The sequence below is a fragment of the Daucus carota genome, chromosome 6 (genome assembly GCF_001625215.2).
Source record: "Daucus carota subsp. sativus chromosome 6, DH1 v3.0, whole genome shotgun sequence".
In the NCBI taxonomy this organism is placed as follows: Eukaryota; Viridiplantae; Streptophyta; class Magnoliopsida; order Apiales; family Apiaceae; genus Daucus; species Daucus carota.
Window position 1 is genome coordinate 40,517,018 of NC_030386.2, and position 14,981 is coordinate 40,531,998.

At 34.5% G+C, this 14,981-nt stretch overlaps 4 protein-coding genes across 5 annotated transcripts; 1 reads left to right on the plus strand and 3 right to left on the minus strand.

Annotated features, from left to right (window-relative positions):
• Positions 1-284: 284 nt before the first annotated feature.
• Positions 285-3,634, minus strand: LOC108224445 (methyl-CpG-binding domain-containing protein 2). The gene is made up of 6 exons (XM_017399080.2): positions 3,404-3,634; positions 3,016-3,116; positions 1,878-2,614; positions 1,732-1,785; positions 1,106-1,263; positions 285-884 (listed from the first exon to the last, which is right to left on the minus strand). The coding sequence occupies exons 3-6, from the start codon at positions 2,594-2,596 to the stop codon at positions 646-648; spliced, it is 1,170 nt and encodes a 389-aa protein (XP_017254569.1). The 5' UTR covers positions 2,597-2,614; positions 3,016-3,116; positions 3,404-3,634; the 3' UTR covers positions 285-645.
• Positions 3,635-4,888: 1,254 nt separating this feature from the next.
• Positions 4,889-6,265, plus strand: LOC108225366 (hypothetical protein). The gene is made up of 2 exons (XM_017400212.2): positions 4,889-5,175; positions 6,026-6,265. The coding sequence occupies exons 1-2, from the start codon at positions 5,008-5,010 to the stop codon at positions 6,071-6,073; spliced, it is 216 nt and encodes a 71-aa protein (XP_017255701.1). The 5' UTR covers positions 4,889-5,007; the 3' UTR covers positions 6,074-6,265.
• Positions 6,266-7,772: 1,507 nt separating this feature from the next.
• LOC108192977 (phospholipase A2-alpha) lies at positions 7,773-9,214 on the minus strand. Its single transcript, XM_017359526.2, has 4 exons — positions 8,881-9,214; positions 8,691-8,733; positions 8,244-8,369; positions 7,773-8,117 (listed from the first exon to the last, which is right to left on the minus strand). Exons 1-4 carry the CDS (start codon positions 8,995-8,997, stop codon positions 7,942-7,944), a joined length of 462 nt encoding a protein of 153 aa, XP_017215015.1. The 5' UTR covers positions 8,998-9,214; the 3' UTR covers positions 7,773-7,941.
• Positions 9,215-9,784: 570 nt separating this feature from the next.
• Positions 9,785-13,879, minus strand: LOC108192975 (proteasome subunit beta type-4). 2 transcript variants are annotated; one of them, XM_017359524.2, is made up of 8 exons: positions 13,751-13,879; positions 13,518-13,562; positions 13,371-13,435; positions 13,078-13,154; positions 11,615-11,744; positions 11,302-11,461; positions 11,022-11,207; positions 9,785-10,077 (listed from the first exon to the last, which is right to left on the minus strand). In XM_017359524.2, the coding sequence occupies exons 1-8, from the start codon at positions 13,847-13,849 to the stop codon at positions 9,964-9,966; spliced, it is 876 nt and encodes a 291-aa protein (XP_017215013.1). In that variant the 5' UTR covers positions 13,850-13,879; the 3' UTR covers positions 9,785-9,963. The 2 variants fall into 2 exon arrangements, with proteins under 2 accessions (XP_017215013.1, XP_017215014.1); XM_017359525.2 differs by having other exon boundaries at positions 13,705-13,796.
• Between the last annotated feature and the right edge of the window lie 1,102 nt (positions 13,880-14,981).

Sequence of the window (14,981 nt, forward strand, 5' to 3'; positions counted from 1 at the left end):
TATATATATATATATATATGAATTTAAATGATATTATCGCAAGTTATGTGCATTAATATTTTGAAAGTTCAAATAACACATAAAATTTGATAATATTTCTTAAATTAATGAAATTTAGTCGTATATATAACATCAATAATATGAAAAAAATGAATTAAGAGTAATCTAGAGAAAAGTTATTCAATAAGAAAAAGTTGCGCTAAATAACTATTTATTTAGGAGTATATTAATTATTCGATTATAATTATTAATCCCTATATCAGTTTATGTAGTAAATTAAATAATAACTTTTAAAAAAGAATATCATTGAAAATAATTACAATCTGTATTTGACAATATTGTTCTTAGTAAAGCACATGAAGACTCTGTTTATCAACAAAAAACGTAAACAGAATTTAACCAAATCCACGTACATTTTCACTGATATATTTTCCCAAACAACAGTTTCTCTACCCGTAAAAGCAAACCAGCTTAAACCATTTTCCCTAAATTTCCTTCTTGAAAAATTAAAAAACCATGAGATTCTTTAGGTTCCCATATGTGAAAATTTAGCTTAGTTTTTGCAACACAAGGCCTGATAGAAGAACTGTTGTACTAAACATACTGCACTATTAACAGCTGGGATAAACAAGTCCTAAACCCTGCCTAGGTTCTTCTCCCTTCATCTTGCTGGAGGTTCATATATGTGTAACCACCATTGTACATCTGTCCACTTGGTTGCTTCAATCTCTTGGCTGGCCGATCTCCAGGTTCATGAAGAGGGGCTTGATAACTGGCTCCTGGACGATCTACAGCTTCAGGGATCTGATAAGGAGAACCATAGTCTAGCATTCCGAGCTGCAAGTCTGTATTTGCTTCTGGACGTACCCATGTTAATGGCCTCGCTGCAAGAATTGGTGCAAGCAAAGTACTTGGTCAAAAAACATGTAATATTTCTTTCCTTCTTTTTTTTTGCCAAGAACATGTAATATTTCTACTATTACAGTAACTCACTTCTTTTTACCATATTTCCAAATATTCATTTATTACAAAATATTTCCACTTTTTAGACACTGTACTTATCATGTGTACAGTAATAACAATTATCATGTGTGCACTCACGCACCTTGAGAAGATCCGGGAGTCCCCGAAGTACCCCCATCAGGAAAAGCAATACGAGGCGTTCTCTTTTTCACGTAGTTTTCCTGTAAAGGCCTTGGAATTTGAAAAGAAAATTGAGACATGGCCACTCCTTCCGCCTCGTCTGGATGTTCAAGCAAGTACCTGCAAATGAGAAAAACCAATGTTCATATTCACTGTCAAGCACAGGACTCACCAACCCAGAGAATCCATTATTTATTCATTTACTCTAGCACATCGTACAAATAATAAGCGAAGTCAACCATCAATTTTCAAGGAGCAGTTGGCAAACCAGTACTATACACAATTTTCAAATGGGCGCATAAAAGAAGCTCCCACATTATACTTTCAGAAAAAAGAGGCACGATATTCTGAACCTTGAAAATTACAAAAGAAAATTTATATATAAAAACAAAAGACAAGAATACAATTTAGATTATAACTCCACATCTTCAACTTCCTATAAGCCTGAATACCAATTAGTCAGCATTATAATATAATTTGGTGATCATGTTGCAACTATTTTGGACTCCTGTAGTAATATTGAAACGAAGACCTGCACATGAAAGCAAGATTACAACAAGTAGATTAACAACTAGAAAGCAAAATCACCTTTGAACTTCAACCATGGATCGAAGCCTCTTTCCTGATGGTGTGACATAATACCTGAAAGTATGACAAAGCTCAATTTCTAAACTGAAACACGCAAATGGCAAAACCTAAACAATAATTGAAACAGAATGTAAGGTGAAACATACACATCAGCAAATTTGGTTCCTCCGAAACCCCTAATCCTTAGAAGCCGTTCCCACCCCAGAGGGGCTTGGGCAATGTTAGGCCTGTCGATTGCCCATAGCCTGCTGCCATCCTGCCGAATATCAGGGTCATCATCGCATGATATCTCAGGACGCCACTCGCGAGCTGCTTCACATACAAATGGCTGCTCCAAGATGTGTTCACGAATTTCCTCGTATTTCTCCTTTGACGGAATAAGCCTCCATTTAAAACATTTTGCACACTGAACCGTAAAAGCTCCCACCGATGGCAAATTTCTGGAAACGGAATTCTGTAAGGAGTATAGTTGGGATGGTTGAGAGGGATTCATAAAGTTAATAGGTACCGCATCAGGACTAAATTCAACGTCATCAGAAACAGCATCAGGAGGATTGTAAAGAACTAGCTGATTCTGAGCATTGTTGCAATCTTGATCATCGTCGTCATCATCAATATTTGAGCTATTATCCCTTTCTTTTTCCAATGAATTGGCTTTTTCAGGTCTCGGAAGATTGTTTTCCTGCTGATCTTGAGAAGCTGGAGTATTGATGTCAATCCCTTCCTCTCTCTTGCAATTATGGAGAACACTTGCTGTGGTGCCACTGATGACCGCTTGACCACTTAAGCTGCTAGGCATAAGAGGCTCTGAATCATTTCGTTCTCCTTTTATCTTGATAGTAAATTTTGGGAGACTTGGCTGCATTTCAGAATTTTTAATCGCCTGTAACAAAGACAGTGTTAGCAATATATGTACTTACTCTTAAGATAATTGTCAACTAAAGACATAATTTACCTATATGCTATATAAAGAGTAACTACAAGTCCTTGCAAAGAAGAAAACTTACCAAGTTTAATTTAATGTGGAAAGTAAGCTAATTCATGGAACTGACCAATAAGATATCAAAACTAAATTAGATTTGCTGACATTTATGCACAACACTTTCTATCCAATCTCCAAATTAAACCTCAACTTCAGTATCTCCTGCCACATTTTCCCCAATCTAACCTAAATACATCTTTCTCCACCTATAAACTTCTAATTAATCCGTGGCAATATAACCAAAGAAAGTGTTAAAGCGCAAATTATATTGAACCAAAGTTACAAAATAAGAATGTGTATACCTCAAAAAGAATGTTGATCCAGAAGAAGCGGGGGCTGCCAACTGATGATAGATAATATAAAGATTACGCCTTTATTTTGGTAAATTAATGATAGCTTTAGCCTGCACAAAGAATTGAAATTCAAAAAAATCCCACAAACCCTCGTGAAATCCAAGTCAAAAATTACGAGTATACAATTTAGGAAAGGAATATAGGTGGATGAGAACATTGTGCAATGATCAAATACAGATTTTATAAGCTTGATATACAAATCAATCACCGAACAAATATACAGACCACCACATATACAAATTAAACTATCAAAATCTCAAATAAATTCACATATCTAAGCTGCAAGATTGCATTTAAAGCGAAGCTAGAACAAAATCTACCGGGGAGAGAGACTTACAAGATCTGAGGCAGAAGACGAAGAGACCCGATGGAAAAAGCGGGTAGAAGCAAAGGGATTGAGGTGAGGTTAGTAAAAAGTCATTTAATTTTGCCTCGGGAGATGAGATGGAGACGGAGATGAAACTAGTAAAACAATAACCAGATGGGACTTGGGAGGTGATGATAAAACACAACATTCATTTCTACCGGACATACATTTATATACACGCGCCTTAATTACTCTTAAGGAGATTATTTATATTTTCTTTCATGTCCCTTTTGTAGGATTTTTTTTTTGACTAATATGGCTTATAGCCTTACAAAGTGAATATTTGTTCGAAGATATTCTCGGGGTGAGCTAGAGGGACGACAGAGGATAAACCCTTAACCACTGGACTATCCGATCGTCCTCATGTCCCTTTTGTAGGATTTTAATATTATTCATACTATATATGCTCTTTTTATTTATCTTGATTCTAAATCATATTAGAGATTTTATTACAATATTTTATATTTGCTTTCACATGATAAAATGAAAAGTTGAAAATCTAATGGACCAAACATGTTCTAAATATAATTTGATTAATATATAAGTTGCAAATTTAAATATTATTTATAATATATTTTAACAATTATTTGTGCCATTTTCTCTCTAATCAAATGATACTTCATTTTTAAAATCATAACTTAATATTATTAAATTATATAATTATTAATATTTATTAAGAAATATTTACGATGTTATAATATTATATCACGTGTTAGCTTTGTTTTATCGTCATTGTTAAGAGTTAAAAATATGGGTGTGATTCGGGCCGATCTAGCCGAAGTTAATCGAGCCGAGCCGGCTCGTTTAACTAATCGAGCCTAAATCCCTGCCCGAACTTGATTCGTTTAATTTCATGAGTCGAGCCGATTCGTTTAATTAAACGAGACGAAACCTTTGCTCAAGCTCGGCTCATTTGACTAAACAAGCCGAGTCGAGCCTAGTTAAACGAGTTCGAGGCGGGCGAGCTCGCGAGCCGTCCTACTCGAATTACAGCTCAACTTAAAAGAATCTTAAATTTACTAATTAGTACTTAAGTAAAAGTTAGTGGGTGAAATATATCAACATTAACGATCAATGAGCGACGTGAATTTTTTTAATCATGATCAAGACTTCAATAATTTATCCAATTTAATTGTGATCATTTAATTCTTTTTTGAAAATGTAACAATATTTAAAAATTATAAAATAATAGATTTTACGTAATTGTCCATTATAATATATGTTTATGGAAAATATATTTAGCCGGTATTTATGAATATTTATTAGCAATTATTTTTATTTAAATATCAGAATTTTATTGACGAAGATCTTTATACATGATCATTATTTTTGATGAAAGTAGAGTTAATAAAAAGTATTTTACTTAGAGGAAAAAGTGTTTGCCAGTAGAAAAATCATACCAGAGAGCTCTCTATAATTTACATTTCAAAAATATAATTTAGTTGAAATTCACACAACCTGATTCCATAAAAAAGAAAAAGTAGTGTATACTTGTTTAGGGGAGAGAGAAGAAAAGCGGTGGGACGATTAGAAAGGGTGATAAGACCCAGATTAACATTTGTTTCTTCTTGAAGATGGGAGGAGGAATGGAAGCAAACAAGAATAGGTGGATAGAAGAATGGGGTTCTGCTCGCGAGAATCTCGAGCATAACTTTCGTTGGACTCGCCGTAACTTTGCCCTCGTCGGCATCTTCGGCATCGCCATTCCTGTCCTTGTCTACAAGGGCATCGTCAAAGAATTCGTAATCTCTCTCTCTCTCTCCCCTCTCCCTCCCTCCCTCCCTGTTTTACTTTGTAGATCAACACTTCTTAACCCCCCTCCCCGCCCTCCTTAGGATGACCCTATTTACTTTATTTTCATATTCTTTATTTGTTTCCGTTAGATTTCTATCCCCCTTACACCCTCTCGATATCTACTTCTGTAAATATTCTAGTTGTGATTTCCGGTGATTCTTCCTCTTCATATTTTAAATTTGGGGATACTAGTGGAGTGTCCACTTGACAATTTTGAGCATTATTTATGTCATATTTGCTTCTCATCTTTTCATCTGTGTGTTAACATGGTTTAGTTTTTACTTTCTTTGTTCCTACTTACCTGTATAATGTTACAATGATACTATTGTTGCCACAAAAAAGTCACCTGCTTTCGTGAGAATTCTGCTCGATACCCGCAGTAGGTATTTTACTTATCTAGTAATCTTACTGATCATTTTTTTAACGCATTGTCTGCGTATTAATCTTCAGGCTTCTAGAAATTAAAAATTATCAACTTGTTTAGCTTATTTAGGTAGTCAATTTCTATGATTAAGAATTTAAGATTGTAGGAAAAATTGGGGAAGAAATGGAGTGCAAATACCTTCCAAAATTCGGGTTAGAAATTCAAGTTCAACTACTTTGGAATGGGATGAAAGAAGAAATAAAAATTATCAATATTTTCCCCAATCCCCTGAATAAAGTACAGATTTCATTCAGTTCCCTCCACATTCTGTTTCCTCCAAGTGAACATGGCCTTGGTATTGTTTTAAAAATAACACTTGCTGAATATTTTCTAAGTAACACGGTTACTAACATTTTAGCATTCTCTTGCAACAGCATATGCAAGACGAGGATGCTGGGAGGCCCTACAGGAAGTTCATTTGAGAGCGCTGTAGTTATTTAATAATTCTGGGCATTGTAAAATTGGCTCTCTTCCCGATTGTTGGTCATGCTCATCTCTTACTTGCTGAAACTTGTCTTTCAGATCATATCTGTTGAAGCATTTTTAAGGTGTTGATTGTGAGTTTATGATGTGGTTTTTGCACTTAAATATCGATTTGGGTTTTTGATGGACAATAGTGTCTCTCTGCTTTAATAATTACTTGAGTTGGCACACAGTTACGCCTTCTGGTCCTCATAAAACAGTAACCTTACAATGCTATATAGAAATGCATACTTTTAAGTTCTAGCGTTGTTGAAGCTTGAATTGATACTGCAACTGTTTGCTGGGCAGTGTAAAATTTATGCTTCCACAAGTCTAGTGACTGCTGCTCGATTCTTGTGGTGTAGGGGAGATAACGAGAGATGTATTGGATTGCTAATTGAAAGAACAAATTTTTTAAACTATGCAATATCTTATCATAGTTCTGATTTTATCTTCTAGTTTAAGTAAATGATCTGGATGAGCTTTGAAGTAGAACATCGATTCTTTGATTGGAATTGGTACACATTAGCTACTCTATTATGCGGAATAGTCATACATATTGCCTCTTTACTCCACAAGCATGTCGAATCCTATTATTATTCCTTGCCCATCTCTTACTTCATGAAACTTCTCTTTCAGATAATAGTTGAAGATTTTTTTATTGTGCTGATTGTGAGTTTATAATGTGGTTTCTGCACTTGAATATTGATTTGGTTCCAAAGGAAATGGTATAGTGTCTCTCTGCAATAATAGTCACCAGAGTTTGCACACAGTTTTGTGACCTTATAATGCTGTATACAAATGCATGCTTCTAGAAGCGTTGAAGCTTGAGCTGATGTTGCAACTGTTTGCTAGGTAATGTAAAAACTCATGCTACTTTAAACCTCATGATTCAGTGAGTGCTGCTCGACTCTTGTGGTATAGCCGTGTAGGCAAGATAATGCGAGATGTCTTGTGGCTTGGATTGTTAATTGACAGAATAATTTTTCAAACTACAGTCTTATTAGAGTTTTGATTTTATCTACTAGTTGAGTAAATGATGTAGCTGAGCTTTGAATTAGAACATCAATTGTTGGATTGAATTTGGTACACATTATTTACTCTAAAATTTAGAATAGACATATATGTCTCCTCTTTACCCTTCAAGCATGTTAGGGGCCGTTTGGGTGAGTTTAAAATAAGTGCTTCTTGCTTAAAGTAAAAAAAGTGAAGTAGAAGTTAGAAGTTAATTAAGACAATTAAAGTGTTTGGGAAAAAAGTAGAAGTCAGGAAACAAAAGCTAGGAATCCTAACTTTTTATAAGTGTTTCTCGACTTTTTACACAAACGGTATGAATAAGTGTTTCTAACTTAAAACTCCAGAAGCGGGGCTTAAAAGCCTCACCCAAACACCCACTTAGAATCTGTATTATTCCTTGCTTTTGAGATTAATTTTAAGCGCTCTATCTTGGATTATCTTTTAGCTATTCAGTACAGGCTCGAGTTCTAAATTTCTAATATTTGGCCGTGCCCGCTAATATCCCTGCTTCAATATAGGTCGAGGAGAAAGCATGTTTGTCTGTTGAGTTTTGATATTAAGACAGGACACTTGGCTGTGTTCCCCACATACTAATATATAACACAAAAATCTGCTTGACAAACAAAATATTATAGGAACGGATACAGTAAATGCAAGGACAATATATAGAAGAAATTCTTTCTCCTTAAATGTAATTTTTCAGACAAAAAAAAGAAAAGAAAAGAAAAGAAGAAGAGTTAGCTATAAAATAGACCATGTACATGAATATTCTGATTTGGGAATTTCATATGATGATAATGACTTAGAGTGACTAAGGTTTGGGATGATGTCCAACGGCAAGCAATGCAGCATCCATGGCAACAGTGATGACCTTGATAACATCCGCCGCTTTGCAGGTATTCCCCGAAAATGATCTGCCTCTTGCCTTCTTAAAGTTTTGGACACAGTTGAGTAAGTTCTGGTTGCACTCTAGGTTTAGATAATCATCTGCACATGAACCATTACGAAACCACCAACCATGTCTTTATGAGTTAAAGCCACTAAAAATCTAACACACACAAAGATACGAAAAAACGGAAATGGGTAGCCTGGAGTAGAGTTGGAAGCGCTCACTCCGTTTGGATATAATGCAGGCGTCGTGTTTCATACAACAGGCGTCCAGTCCATCACAGGGCTTCTCTCCCGGGCATCCTCCATACAGAAGTCCACAGTACTTGCCATATCTTAAAAGTGGAGCCACTATAACAATAATACAGCCATGTAATGTATTACGATAATAATGAGGGTTAAGTTTTTTTTTAAGATCTGACAGGATTAAAAGATTTAATTGTTTAGTTCACTTTGTTGTACGTATTAGTTGACCTTCAGACACCACACCTTTCTTTGCAGAAATCTTAGGTTCAGTACTAGTGTCACAAATCTTAAATTCCTTCTCATAAACATAACTAATTTTGCGGAGGGGGAACTTCAGATTGGTGATTATAATTTTGTAGCCTTAAATTAAATACATAGCGAAATAAATGGTTTGGCAATGCACGGAAAAGAGGGAGAGCATATTACCACTGCAGAAGGATGATTCGCAAGTTCTACTGCAGTGTTTACCCTGCAGAAGACAATGGTAGATTATAATTATATTAAACACATTGAATGGAATCGCAGAGAAAACTAGCAAGTATTGCTAGATGATCAGAACCTGAAATCTCAACTTACGGAAACAAATAAAAAAGGTAGTCATGAGAGATTAAATTACCAGAGAGAGACGAGCTTTAGCACCAATTCCAATGTCAAGGGCGCAAGCTGGAGCGTAGAAGAAGAGCAGTTGGTGGATCAAGTAAAAGGATACTAGTAGCGACTTGAAGGGAGGCATGATATCGAGTTTTGAAAATTGAATAATATGAAATATAGTGAAGTTTTCTGCTTAAGAAATATAGCTTTCTGCTTCTGTAGACAGAATGCACAGCTAGCTGGTGGGCATGAGGATGCGTAAACGTCTGAGGCTGAAGCGGCACCGGAGGAGGGGGGAGAGAAAGAAGACAGAGTTGGCTAACAGGAGAGCCTTTGTCTTGTAAAGTCTCGTGAGCGGTGACGATGTTTCTTTTGTCTTCTTGTGTTATAATTGCTCATAATAATTCTCATTTTTTAATCTCCCTGGTCCCTCGGCATACCAGAACCGATTCATTACCGGTCTTTTATATCTAGAGTCTAGACATGAATATGTCTTGATCACTTTACGGACTTGCCTGCTTTCTTCTTGTATATCCTCCTCATATTCACATATAACCCACCTTGGTTGTGACTTGTGAGCCTCTATCACACATGAGCGTTTACAAGCAAAATTTGTCTTTTTCTTGACTCACTCTACTAATTCCTCACCGGATTCCTTTGGTAAAAAAATAAAATTACAATCGCGTAAAATGTTGAACTATTGCATTAGTTCTGTATACTCTCCCTTGTAAAATCATCTACTGCAGTCTGCATTGCATTTTGTCCTGTTAAGTGATTACTATATAATAAGATCTCGCTGTGATTAATTTTAGTATTGCAACAGGTAGTATGTTTAGTCCATAAAGGATGCTTAATCTCAATTGATATACAGAACTGATGACCAAGTAACCAACCCATTTCCACTATGAAGACAAATAAACAAGTGCGTGGATCCACGGGAAAAGCACGATAGAAAAATCAGAAGAAATTCAAGTCCAAACATACAAATAATGTTAATGATAGCTGACAGGAATCTAAACCGGAAGAAAAATACAGCGTTTCACAAACATAGACACGGAATTCCTGAATATAAATGCTAAGGAACTAGCTAAATTAGTAAACAAGCTAGTTACCATGACCCTTCTGCTCCAACTGTTGGATTCTGAAAAGCCCCGTATCCCCAGAAAGTCTTCAAGGAGTAAGGCTGGGAAATTGTCATACCCTCTTCAGTAAGTTTTGCTATCTGCACTTCAATATAGTTTCTTTAGGTTCAATACAATATTTAGAATAAAGAATCATGATAACGGATTTCTTGCAGTGCTGATACAAACTCTAAAGAAAAGATGAACTGGAAAAATGGCAAATGGATTATTCCTACTAATTTCAAATAGCCTATCAGCCTCAATTTCTCATTTTACCCTATAATGAGAATGATAAATTAATATTATTATGATTTAAGGAACGAATGCAAAAAGATAATTTTTTCACTTCCAATAGATCTGTAACTATCTCATAGAATTTTCTCATGTTTTCCGCCTCCATCCAACTTATCTTCTATTGTCCATACTATTCCATTCATGCTACACAAAATAAGAGTTAAGCAAAATAAAAGTCTACTTGATGCATTTGAATCTGTTGTGAAAAAGGCTAGTTTCTAAAAATATTGCATTAAATTTTTGAAGACAACAGTAAAAATAAAAAGCATTCAACTTTGTGCAATTATTTTGTCAAAATTAATCGGTGATATGAACATAAAGTACCACCGCACACTTTGTAACACGTCTAGCACAGAACCGTCTACAGGAGATATTACATGTCACATTAATTCCCGGTCTTTAAATATCATTCATATACAGTAGTTTGCTTGAAGACACAAAATATCTTTCTTAATGTAACAATTGCAGGGCATGTAACATTAAAACAACCTTGGGAAAAAAATTACAACCGGCTCATATTAATGTCACATGTAAGAAGTAAGAACATGATAAAAAAAATTTAAAAATGAAACTATGTTCCTGTTTGTAGTAAACTAACCAAGAACAGTCCGTGAAGATATATGAATTTGCAAAAGAAAACCATAAGGGCGCCATAAATTATGCAGAATTGTTTATGAGACTAACTGCATGCATATTAAGTTGCATCTCAGGATTACACTTGTAAATGTTATCAAGTGTGATATAAACAAACCTGAAGCTTGTTGACAGCTGACCTATCACGATACAGAAGAACACGCATGCACTTCTCCAGTAGCTTGACACCCTCTTCAAAACTTAAGTCTTCTTTCCATTCATCACGCAGAATCGGTCGTGCCAGATGATTACCAAAACCAGTGGCCACATGATTATCCTCAAAATGGACACCAATCATACTGACCTGCATTGACATAAGCACCGGTCCAATTGAAGTCTGCAACAAAATAAATATATATGCTCTTAATAAGAATCACATAATGGTTAAGCAAGTTTACCGATCCCAGATACTTTTGCCCATTCTTCACTCCACCAAGAACAAGGGAATTCCATAATGGGTTGAACTTGTTGCGACGATTATACATCAGCCGAGTCAAATAGTTATGCACCTCTTTGGGTCCCAGAGAATTACCATCATCCCACATGTTGTCATGCAAGCTGCATGGGTGATGACACAAATTAAGGTCTGTCAGGACTTATAAAGATACACGGAAGCATTATAAACGGCAATAGTATAGTTTTAAGGTTAAAATAATAACAAAGTAGTCTTCAAATGGTAAGCAATCCTTCAGATAAAGACTAAATACTTACATGAGCTCATCAAGATAACGCAAAATTTCCTGAAAATCACTAATTTCTCCACTAGCGCCTAGAACTGAGTGTTTTCCCACCGACTTCATTCGCTCTACACTCTTGTAACGCAATGTAGAGCCATAGGAGCCTGAAGATGAACGGGATAAATAACATGAAACTCAACCATATCAAATCTTAACTGGGCATGTATATTTCTAGGCTTTTACAGTTTTGGTTTGTATACTCAAATTGATACCATGAGCATTTTGGGGCGCCCTCAAGATATGTTTTCCACGGTATACTGCTATACAATTGCAACCTGTCTTTGCTCAATGGATACAAAACACACATGCTTTGGCACCCAGAGCAACAGCTCTGGGTGCAACAACAAGCACCAGTTTAACTTGGAGGGGGGCGGTGATTTAGTACCCGTGGGTGGTAAAGTGGCTTTGGTATATCACATTCATGCATTTACAATTCATGTGAAGGTATTAATACTTCTGAAGGGTGTTCTATTTACTCGTAGCTCATAATCTAATTACTGTTTTATTAAAAGAAATTTGATTGTACATCATAAACCCATGTAACATCTAATTTAATTGAAACAAACAGTAAATGGTAAAATTCTCTAATACCATTCAGCAATGCAAGTCAAATTAAATAAAAACATTTTTATATATACATTTTTCTTAAAAATAAACAGCATATGTATAACTTCAAATATAATTCCTATTCCTACGATGCTAAGAGGATGTCACCGCTAAGTGTTAAATAGAAATCAAGGAAATCAATTATTAGTCTTCTATCTACCATGTCTCCTACTTTAGGATCCACACGCACACATATCATACCTTAAACCTTTTAGAGCTATGGCCATGTTTGGACTTTGGAAGTTAGAGGTATGAGAAATAATCAGAGGAATGAGGCAAATTAGAGCTTTGACTAGATGAATCCTCTAATATTAGTGTTTGGTGGTTAGCGGATTGAAAAAAGGTCTGGACTCAATCAGCTAACTTTCAAAAAAGCTACTTCAATTAGAGGATTGCCCTGCGTCTAGTTAATATACAAACAACTAGTTCTAGCAACTAAACAGATTTACTCATTCTAAACAGCTTACTCAATATACTAGTCAAAACAACTAATTCCACCAGCTAGTTAAAAACAACACGATCATAACAATCAAACATTTGAGATTTGATGTATCAAGTGAACCTACATTTTAAAGAATGAACCATAAATCCAAGTAAAAAGATACATATGTTTTTTTGGTAGAACCATTATCTTAGGCATGTCAGAATAATATAAAATCGACATATTCATGTACTCCTATGTCACACCGCCATCTTTTTTAATCCAAAACAAGACAGACCTTAAATTCACACACTAGTATGCAATAGATGTGCATGAGAAAATTTGTTTACAAATACAGTATGGGGGAAATTATCCTAATAGTTGAAGCAATTGGGGGTTGTAAAACTAACCTCCCATATCAGCAGCCATGAGAATTCCATCCTTGTATTTGATGGCAACCACAGAAGTACCAGTGACATAAGGGTACCTGTAGGAAGCCGTGAAATAAAAAAGATAGCCAATTCCTAAAAAGTGTTACAAAATGTATACAAATGTATAGTATCTATTAACAGTTATCCGGGGCAACAAGTAGACAAGTAAATCATGATCATTCCAGAGTATCTTCACTATACCGTAAAATGGTACATACATTTATGTTATGAGATAGACGTGTGAGTGGTTAGGGGATAAGGAAAGTACATACAATGTTCTTTGAGACGATGCTTCGGGGTTTGTCAGGTTATTGGTAACTTGAACAGATTCTGACATCTGCAAAGAAGATGAAATTAGACTAAAACACATCTTTTAAGAAAAATGATTCTGATTTACATAAATATATAAGAAAGCTTACATTCATAATTGACACTTGTGAGTGTGCTTTAGTAGGCAGATGAGCCTGAGAAAGATACAAAGAAGAATAAGTTAAAATGAAGATATAAGGACAAATTCACTCAAAAATCGAATAGTATGATCTGTAATACAACAGCTGCTGCATAAATCTAATGAATACAGATATATAGGCGCATATATATACATACCAAAGAGAGGGATAGGGGCAGGGAGAGAGAGGGAGGGAGAGAGAACCTTTATTTTCCGATCGATGACACGGAGAGAGACCGGGAAAAGGAGTGATGAATCGAGTAAGCTTGGACAGGGGGAAACCGGAGTTGCAAAGTTCAACATCCATGGGCCTAGCTAGCCCTTTTCTTTGTCTTTTGGGCCTTGTCTTGGGTCTTCTGTTCGTTTCCCTCTATTTTCTTATTATTATTATTTTTGCTAAATTATTTTTTCTTATTAATTGAATGCAGTATTATTATTATTAGTGCTTACTGCTTAGATAAAACAAAATTATAACTTTAAATTCAGGTATATTTTTACATCCAATAAAAATGTATATTTTTTATATTTTAATTATGTTCAAAAGTCATGATCAGCTAATTATATATATTATATTTAATTTTTAATTGTATTTAATGGTGAAAATGTAAATATATATATGGAATATAATTTTAAGAATAATAGGGAATGTAGTCAACTATAATTGTTAATTGTTTTTATAATTTTAATTTTTTATTGATTCTTGTAGATTTTAATTGACTTCACTTCTAGCGACACGGAATTTATATAAAACTAAAAAAAAAAAACACTGATTTTCTTCATAATTTCATACACTTTAGTCACGCTCCAACATGAATAAAACAAATTAAACAAATTAAAATCCAGTATAACATTTAATCGGAAAATAAAAATATATGAATACCATAGAGTTTTATTTTAGATGATATATTCGGCTTGGTTTGCTAAAAAATTTACTCATTAATAAATATCAATTAAATTCAATTGATTTTAACTCTATAATGACTATTGTGAATCGATATAACAAAGTTTCACTGATAGAACTTTTCGCAAATACTTCAAAATCCACCGTACCTTCCTCCCTCTGTTTTTATGAAATAAATAAAGCGAAATGCATATTATCATTATTATACAATGATTACTGATTAAAAATTCGTATTATATATTCTTTCATACTACATTAATGTATTATCAACTATGGAGTTTTGTCATTTAATTATAATATCTATGAAATAAGCTCGATTTTTTTTTTTTGCAACATGAAATAAGTTCGATTATTTATTTAAATTTCAATTTAACATGTGATCCAAATTTTACTCATTCAGAATTTTTAATTATTCAGAAAATATGACTCAAATTTAATATATTCAAAAAATATGATTCAGATTTAATAAATGATTGTTCAATATCTTTTGGTTCACCCTGTCCGCAACTAAAAAACTTATCATTCAGATTTAAT